This window comes from Pteropus alecto, unplaced genomic scaffold, assembly GCF_000325575.1.
Source record: "Pteropus alecto unplaced genomic scaffold, ASM32557v1 scaffold72, whole genome shotgun sequence".
Taxonomy (NCBI): domain Eukaryota; kingdom Metazoa; phylum Chordata; class Mammalia; order Chiroptera; family Pteropodidae; genus Pteropus; species Pteropus alecto.
The window spans coordinates 22,254,977-22,264,486 of record NW_006436811.1 but is presented as its reverse complement, the minus strand read 5'-3'; the positions used below and the strand labels follow the sequence as shown (position 1 = coordinate 22,264,486).

Below are 9,510 nucleotides of genomic sequence, written 5' to 3'. Positions count from 1 at the left end.
GATTAGGTGCAGATTGCTATCAGATCAAACACCATTTTTTAATGCTTCTGGATTCCTGCCTTTGACCCTCTTATTACATTCAAGTCACAAAAATTAGAAGGAATTATGGCACTTGATTACTTGTGGGTTATTTTATGTTGCCTCTAGAAGAGGGGAACATTATGTTGCTGGGTAAGACAAATGTCCTTATTTAGGCATGGACTGTATGGAATGGCCTGTCCTCAACACATCCAGCTCTGAAGCTGGACCAAGCAGTCACCCTGTCCATAGGTGTTGTAAGAAACTAGGGAAGTCTACAGCCATGCCACCCTGAACAAGCCCAATCCTGTCTGATCTCAGAAGCTAAGCAGGGTCAGGACTGGTTAGTACTTGGATGGGAGACCACCTAGGAAGACCAGGTACTGTAGGCGTAAAAAATAAAAAAATAAGAGATTGTAAGATGACAAGGTCCTTGCAATCTGTGAAGTCAACCAAGGGTTGCCTTGCCTAAAAAAAAAGAAAGAAAAAGAAAAGAAAAAAAAAGAAATGAGGGAAAACTAGCCCGACTATCTAGTCTTTAAAGATGCAGGCACAAAGGCTATGGTTCCTAAAGCAAGATGAAAATAGCATAGTGACATAACAGCAGGTAGGGGCAAATAGTCCAATATAATTACCAGGCAAGTGTGTTAGATGGAGGAATTTATACCAATGGAGTTTTTCCTCTACTATGTAGAGTTTGTAGACCCAACCAGGTAGGGTTCTTATTCTAAAGATAAAAATTGGAGGGCTTGGTTAGTCAACAAACTTTCTAAACTAAGAAAAGCATTACCAAACAGAATTCCAGAAAAATATGCAGATGTTTGTCACTGGGTAGCAGTGGGACCAGAGCTGAATTAGATCATTAAAAGCCCCAACCTCTGAAAAGAGTACCATATACCTCCCCCCAACTATGCCATACATTGGTACGAAAAAAGACAAATGCCTACTATTATAATTTCTGTTCAGCAATGAACTGAAGAGTCTAGACAGTGCAGTAGGGCAAGAAAAAGAATTAAATATATAAGAATTAAAAAGGAAGAAAGAAAATTCTCAACATTCGCAGACATGATTTTGTATGCAGAAAAAATAAAAGAAATAAATTAATTAAATTACAAATAAATTACTTGAATTAAAAATGGTTTCACAAGGTTGCCACTTACAAAGTCAATATACAACAATTGTATTTTTATATATCAGCAACAAACAGAAAATAAAATTATTTAAAAAATATTATCTTTAAAAATATATTTTAAAAACATGCTATTTATAATAGTTTCAAAAATAGCTTTAAAAACCTAGGAATAATAGATAAGTAAGAATTCTACCAGAAAACTATAAGATATTATTCAGAGAAATTAAAGAACAACAAAATTAATGGAGGGATGCTAGGCTCATAGATTAGAAGCGTTAAAATTATAAAGATGTCAGTTCTCTCTAAATCAACCTAGAGATTCATAGCAATCTTAATTAAAAGGCTTTTAAAAATATTTGTGTTTTAGTAAATCTTAGAAGTTTTCATAACAAAAAAATGTGTAGCTATGTGTAGTGACAGATGTTAACTAGACTTATTGTGGTGATCATTTTACAGTGTATACAAATATCAAATCATTATGTTGTACTCTTAAAACTAATATAATGTTATATGTCGATTATATCTCAATTAAAAATTTAAAAAGTAAAATGTTTGGGTTTTTAGAAAATATTTGGAACCTGACAATCTGTTCTAATATTTATATGGAAATGCAAAGGCCAAGAGTAGCCAAGATATTTTTGAGTAAGAAGATGAGAGGACTTGCTCTGTTGGAATTAGGATAGTGCAATATTAGTGAAAAAAATTGAAAAATATGAAGCGGAACAGAGAGTTCAGAAACCAATCCACATCATATGGCAATGGTAACACTAGTGAGAGTGTAAAAAAGCAGTCTTTTCAATTAATGGTTCTACAAAATTAAGTATCCATATGGAAGGTAACCGAACATTATACTGTACACAAAAATCAATTTCACATGGACTCTGGAAATGGAGAAATAGCTCCTACATGACCAACTCTCCCATGGATAATAATAATAAACGGGAAAAATATAAAAAACAACTCTGAATGCCTGAAGAAAAACCAAAAGCAAAGAGAAACACAAGAGGACACACCTGTGTTTGCGGGGGAAAAGGAAGGGTACAGCAGTGGATGAATTTCCCACGTTGTTAAATAAAGCTTTTTGCCTATAAAATCTCTTGCACGTGTACAATAGACAAGAAAAAGAATGCCTTTATCAGCCAGTACACATGGTTAAAAACTGGAAATAGGAGAGTTTAAGCAAATCACGGTGGTATATTTACACCATTGACTATTCGATAGCATCTAAGATGAATAAACTTAATGACATGCAGTAATATTGAGTCCAAACACTATAATTAAATAAAATACTTCATCAATAAGATTATATACAAAAGTTTTAACTTGAAAAAGTTTTCATAAGTTAAAAACAAATTAAAGTGAAAAACATACTTTTAAATAAAAAAGTTTATATGGCTAAATAAAATCAAGGGAATAAAAATAATTAACACTGGGTTAATGGAAGCAGGTATGTTCTTTACTGGGAAGATCATTTGGTTTGATATAGGTTTATCAACAGATTTTATTTTGGAAGGCAGATTCATAGGTACTTGTAACATTATTAAATAAACAAATAAATGAATAAATAGCCCACTGATAGAGCAATTATAAATAAAAGTGCATCATGAATCAGAAATTTTGATTAATTTTGTGCTCTTAGAATTTACAAAAGAAAGCTAGAGAAGGGTGAGAGAAGGAAAGAAAGGGAAGGAATAAGGTAAGATCGACAACTAGGGTTTGGGGAACAAAAAGACTGAGATTAGATATTATTGTTATGAGATTTCCTTTTAGCAGCCCTTGGCTATCAGAAAAAGGGTAGGGATGGGGTTCATTCAGGGCTGGCAATTGTTCAGGGTCTGCAGAGGGAGGCTCACGGCGAGAGGGATAGTAGATTGGAGCTGAGACCAAATCCGTGCTGACAAGCACAGGAAATTGGGGACCCTGGCTGCTCGGCAGCTAGGACATGACTTTGAGAGACTCTCTCTGGTGATTTGGGTGGTGTTGTTGTGATTTTGCAACTCATTATTGGAGAGGGAGTAGGGCACTGAATGAGTCAGAGAGGCTTGAGGAAGTAGGTGGAACTGAGAATCTGAGCCAGGAAGGGGCTGAGCCTCCAACTCAGAGTGGAGATGGTAAAGAACATCAGCTTAGTTCAAATCCCATTTCTTCCAATTTTGGTTGTGCGACAAGTTTGGTTGTGTGATAAGTAACTTTTGGACAAGTTACTTATTCATCTGCTCCAATGGTCAGTCCCCAGTTGCAAATCGAGGTAACTCTTACCTCATACAATTTTCCTAAAAACTAAATAAGATAATGTATGTAAAAGATACAGGATCTTAAGAACTCAAGAAATGATGGCTCTAAAACAGTCAACCTGCTCAGCAAATGAGTTTGAAAGCAGACCCATTCCTAGATAGGAAACTGAATCTTCCGGGGAGGAACACACAAGGCAGGGCATTCTGGAAGCTGAAAGGGAGGATTGCCAGACAGAGGGACTCTGTAAAGCTGGAAGCATGGCTTATTCACTAGCCTGCTGGAATACTTGAAGGGTGCTCCTTTTCTCAGAGTTATTCCTTTTTTTTTTTTAACGCCTACAGCACCTGGTCTTCCTAGGTGGTCTCCCATCCAAGTACTAACCAGGCCCAACCCTGCTTAGCTTCCGAGATCAGACAGGATTGGGCTTGTTCAGGGTTGCATGGCCATAGACTCAGGTTTATTCCCTCTTGAAATCAACCAGAGCATGTGTCATGATATTTCCAAGTAACTCCACCACACCAGAATCCAGTCTCCTCATTTGAAAACTGTGGGAAGGATTTTGCATTACACAGGCCACATGATAGGATGACTGTCCAACCCGCCTCATTCATTTGTTTGTTCACGGCTAGCTTTCTTCTACTTAAAAAAGCACTTACCTCTGGAGAGGTAAATTTCTCCATTGCTTTTACATAGTTTTTGGGATCTGAAATCAGTACTTTGTGAAGTTGTCTGTCTTGGATTATATGTAATGTCTTTTTTCCCTTAGGAGTTTTTTTTGGCGGGGGGAGTAGGGGGTGAGAGGGAGCTGTTGTTTTTCTTGCTCTGTCATCCTTTTGAAAATGACATCCTAGAAATGAATGAGGAAAGATGATATAATTGATCTGTATAGTCCCAGTGTCCACGTATGGCTGGAGCAGTAAGAATAAAGGGACAGAAATCTCAAAAAGATGAAAATTTGGCAGTAACCAGTAAAGGGCCACTTACACATCTGTTCCCTCCTGTCTTGACTGATTCAGCTCCTCTCTTCCTTTCTCAGGCTTTATGTGGTTCATCGTTTGAGATTTTTCCCCTTTGTGGGGCTGTTGGGTGGGGGGCTGATAGTAGAACTAGGCAGTTAGAGGAGTAGGACTAGAGAGCTGTGACAACAGCCTAAGGTTGGCTTTTGTCACAGTTTGTTCATTTCCTCCTTAACAGGACAAACAGGCTGTATTACCTTTCGAAGCCAGTATGAAAGCTTATGAATTCTTTCACCGCATTTGCTTATGACCAGAATTCCACAGTCCTCTAACTATAGTTGCCTGCTCTCGGTGTTCCAGGTGTGATGACTTGGCTTTGGCACTTTGAAGGTATTACCTTTACTGCCCAGTCACTTCCATGTGGTTTACCACTTCCATGGTTCTAGACAAATAGTGAGCCCTCTGAGTGAAAATCGGTGAGCAGAGACAGAAAAGATGGAGGAAAATTATTTAGTTCACTCTGATCCGTTGTCTTCCTTTGGGACTCAAATATTCTCCCCTCTTTTATAGAAAATAAAGAGAGAAAGAGAAAGAAAGCCAGTCTGGTGTTGCAAAGGTATTTTTTTTTTTTATTCCCCAGCAACCTCATTGCTGCCTCCTAGTGAAAGTTTTAGAATTGAAAAAGACCATTTAATGGGGAGGTTTTAAGGGGGAAAAGATGCTAAATTTACACAGACTCACAAACTTTTTCTGAGTGTCTGTCTCTGTTTCTGATTAGATATATTTGTAAGCACAGGTATTACTGTGACCACAAAGAAAATACAGAGCCCATACAGACTACTGATCAAGGTACACTGTTCTCTAGGTATTCACAATCAAGAGTTGACAATATAAAGCCCAACAAACGTATGATTCTCTTTCACTTTTCCTTTACTGTTTACTCACACAGACTATTTGCTTTCCTATAGCTTGGTATTTTTCATTTTTAGGTTAAAAATATGCAAGAGCAAAAATATAACAATCTATCAAGTCAAACATAAAATCTGTGGAAATTAAAACTGCCTTTCAATTGGGTACATAGGAAAGAGAATGGCAATGAAAACTTACTCTGTGAAAAGTTCAACCAGATTCAGGCAAGAAGTATGAAGGTTGGTTAATAACAGCAGTGCCCGCTGCCTTCCTTTCACATATGGCTTATTGTGAGGGCCTTGCGATGGCTGGCAAGCATACCTAAGAATATTGATCTCCTAAAGACTGAAATCGAAAACCAAATTTCTCCTATTTTGAAATCTGTGAAATTTTATTTATTGAGTGCATAGACAAACAAGCACACAAACAGCCACTTTTTTAGGTATGGAAAGCACCTTTGTTTTGCACAGCTCAACATTTTTGGACTTAAGAACTTTCAAATTTTGTTTATTTAACATCACCAAACAGGCGATATTGCACAATTTACAAAACTATATCCAAGGAAGCTTATGTATTTTATTTTTATTCATTGCACATACAAGCATACATTTCAATCACATATACAAACGTTTCTTTCCATGGTATTAATTTATTGCAATAATTTTAAACAAATTTGAAAAGAGTATATCATAACTTAACTAACCAATATAAAATATCTTTTCTCAATCCTTATGCTTTTGTATATGTCAAGATAATTTTTATGATTAGAGTTAACTTTATTCATATTGTTTAGTGAATAACAGTTTTTCATATCTTACATCCCCATACATATGCTTTTAGTATGACAGTGTATAATATTTTTGTCTCAAACCTATTATACACGTTAGTAGGTTAAAAGCTCAGGGATGACAATTTTGGAGTTTATAATCACAAAACAGTATATTTAATATTTAGTCTATGTAATTACACCTGCTAATGTTTTAATGTTGCTCCACCCAGAGTCTGTGAATAACAATGTCTTTATAGAACCTGTGAAGGAATATAGTTCTAGAGAAATCAGTCCAATTGTTTAGCAATACAAGGGCATAACTTTTACAAAGTAAACATTTGTAAATGTGATATCTTAAGAAAAATGCAGACTCCTATACATTTCACTGATTTGCATTAATTTGCAACTAAAATTAAAGCAACAAACTCTATTATTAAAATGAGCAATAAAACAAGCCTAACTTTTAAATAAAACTGATGACCTAAAACGGTTTTTATTTAAGTTCATAACTACAATCAATGCTTTGTGTCTGTATGTCTATGTATGAATTGAACATATGTAGCAGGGAACACTTAAAGAGTTAAATGCTTATAGAACTATCTACTCGCACACACCACATGGCTAGGTCAAATCCAAAACTGCCAAAGAAAGAAGGCAAGCAAGTTCTCCTTGAAGGGCAGGCCAACTTGTGAGTAAAATCTCCAGACTGATCATGTTATAAGTATGCTGCAGCATACCAAGAAGTGAGAAAAATATGCAAACAAAATCATGCTGTTTGATTTTTGCATCATGTCAATTATAAAGAAAAAACTGCTCTTACCAAAGAAAATTGTGCTTAACAACATAGAAATATGCCAGTAAGGCATGATTGGCATGTTTTACTTTTTAATTTCAGAGAAACATTTCATATTTCTTATTGACTTTGAACACCTTCTCCCTCTCTGCATTTAAATGAGATACTGTAAGTTAGGTGTACCTTGAAGAGATCAACATATAGATGGCTCTGACGACCGCAAAAACAAAACACCCAGAAATTTTGAAGAGCTGAATATTCAGACAAAGATGCCTATTCTCAGCTTACGCTAGCTCCTTTTCGAAATGATTGCCAAAAGCACGCTTAGTCCTTCACTCTCCTATCTCTGACTGGGTGCCTCACCTATGCCAAGAAAATGTGGGAAGCATCTGTGCCAAGTAACATTAGGACCTCCAAGGGAAATGAGTACTTTCTTGCTAGGAAAAGTCTCCAACATTTTCTAGAGTGTGTCCCCTCTTCCTCCGTAGTTCGCAAGGTACTCTCCCTGCGGCACGTCTCGGTCCTCCGGGCAGAGGATCCCAAAGCCGCCACCAGTGCTGCTCCAACCGGCCAGGGTAGCCGGGATGACACCGGGGCTGCCAACGCCAAACAGTGCGCAGACTCTGCGACGCGCTGCGGGCTCTCCACTCGCCTAAACCTGCTCTCAAGTGAAAAGGGGTGGGAGGAGGAGTATGAAGGGGGGGAGGGGGCCGGTGGGGATCCTGTTTAATTCGAGGTCCTAGGGGTGTGGGAGCGAAGAGGCTCCTCTGGTCCCTCCTCCCTCCTGGAGTCCTGAGCTCCACCTCCTCCGCAAGCCCCCAGATATACACACTCTCAGCCGCTGCTGGACAAGCACATCCAGAGCCGGCTGCGGGCGCCTGCACACGCAGGTAACGACACTCACCTGAGCCCGGTAACAGGGCTCCTGCCGCCTCGGGAGCCGCGGAGTGGTGGCCTGGGCCGGAAGGGGCCCACCGTGCTGCAGGAGTCGGGGAAGCAGGAGCAGCCCCAGCGAGGACCTGCGAAGTGAGGTGACTGCGCGGTTTCCTTAAATTCTCTCCTCTAGCCCCTCTGCCTCCGCGCCTGCTTGGTTCTGTCCGGAGAAACTAGGAGAGAGGGGCCCCCGGCTCGGCGCACACGCGGGCGCACACTGCGAAGCGAGCGCACCGAAAGGGGCGCAGCGGCGCAGGAAACTTGGGCGAAGTTAGTTGCAACTGCCGGGCGGCGGCAGAGAGGAGCAAGGAGAGGACGAGGCCGGTGCCCGCCCAGCGGCGCCGCGCGGAGTCAGCGCCGCCCTCCACGCCTGGCGCGCTCTGGGAGTTCGAGTCGGCTGGCGCGCCTGGAGGGGATCCGAGCGAGGGGAGCCGGCATGGCCTGGGGGACGGCGAGACGCGGCGCCTTGGCGAGCAGGGAGGATTTCCTCTGAGGCCCGGCGACCCCAGGTTTGATCAAGCCTCATCCAACCTCCTTCCCCGACTGGCAGCCGGAGAGGAAGACCCACGAGGCAGGTGCTGGGGGTGCGGACAGCTTCCCTCCCCACCACACACAAACCCAGCCGTTTGGGAGGGTTCCCATCAGCGCGCCCTGCCCGGAGTCAGGAACACAGGCTGGTGCTGCCGTGTTGTACTGATATCCATTGCTGCGCTCTGCGATCCCGTGGTGTGCCCGGACCCTCCCCCGCCTCCTTCTTCTCTTCCTCCTTCGGGGCCACCTCCTTCCCCCCCTGCTCCTCCACCCCCATCTGCTACTGTCAAATGAGAAAGTCACCGAGAAGAACCCAAACACTCCTGCCGCCGAGAGCCCCCTTTGGCACTTGGCAGCACGCGGTGGCGGACTCGGCTCAACTTGGTGAAGCCTCCGCGACGCAACTTTCCACGCTGCTGTGCATTTAGGAGAGAAAAGGCCGAGGAGCGGGAGAGCTCTGAGGGGCAGCGGCTACCTGCAGAGAGTTCGCAAGCAAACGTCACCAGCGAGGAAGGACAAAAAGAAAGCAAAGGACAAACTGCCACCGTGGGGTGGGGACACCGCCTAGAAGTTATCGTGCTCCGGAGAGGATTTTCCCCGAGTGCTTGGCCAGAGAGATTGGGACAGTCCAGGGCGCGGCGCGGCGCCGGGCTGGTCCCCCGGCCCCCTTCTCCCAGGCGGGAGCGACGCCGGGGCGCGAAGTCGGGTACGGCGAGTGCGGGCGGGCCGAACGGGTCCCCGAGGACAGCCAACATTGATTTCCTCCGGGCCGAGGGTGACGGCCCGGGCGGCGGCGGCGGGCTGCAGCCGCGGCACGGAGAAAGCATGTCCAAGCCAGTGGACCACGTCAAGCGGCCCATGAACGCTTTCATGGTGTGGTCGCGGGCGCAGCGGCGCAAGATGGCCCAGGAAAACCCTAAGATGCACAACTCGGAGATCAGCAAGCGCCTGGGCGCTGAGTGGAAGCTGCTCACGGAGTCGGAGAAGCGACCGTTCATAGACGAGGCGAAGCGGCTGCGTGCCATGCACATGAAGGAGCACCCCGACTACAAGTACCGGCCGCGGCGCAAGCCCAAGACGCTGCTGAAGAAGGACAAGTTCGCCTTTCCGGTGCCCTACGGCCTGGGCGGCGTGGCCGACGCTGAGCACCCGGCGCTCAAGGCGGGCGCCGGGTTGCATGCGGGCGCAGGCAGCGGCCTGGTGCCGGAGTCGCTACTCGCCAACCCCGAGAAGG

At 43.2% G+C, this 9,510-nt stretch overlaps 1 protein-coding gene and 2 pseudogenes across 1 annotated transcript in view; 2 read left to right on the top strand and 1 right to left on the bottom strand.

Annotated features, from left to right (window-relative positions):
* Positions 1-291: 291 nt before the first annotated feature.
* LOC112481469 lies at positions 292-410 on the top strand (annotated as a pseudogene).
* Positions 411-3,717: 3,307 nt separating this feature from the next.
* Positions 3,718-3,836, bottom strand: LOC112481539 (annotated as a pseudogene).
* Positions 3,837-9,101: 5,265 nt separating this feature from the next.
* Positions 9,102-9,510, top strand: part of SOX21 (SRY-box 21) — an 831-nt gene continuing 422 nt past the window's right edge. The window contains exon 1 of the mRNA XM_006913833.1: positions 9,102-9,508. Coding sequence (XP_006913895.1) covers positions 9,102-9,508 — 407 coding nt within the window. The remainder of the gene's footprint in view (positions 9,509-9,510) is intronic.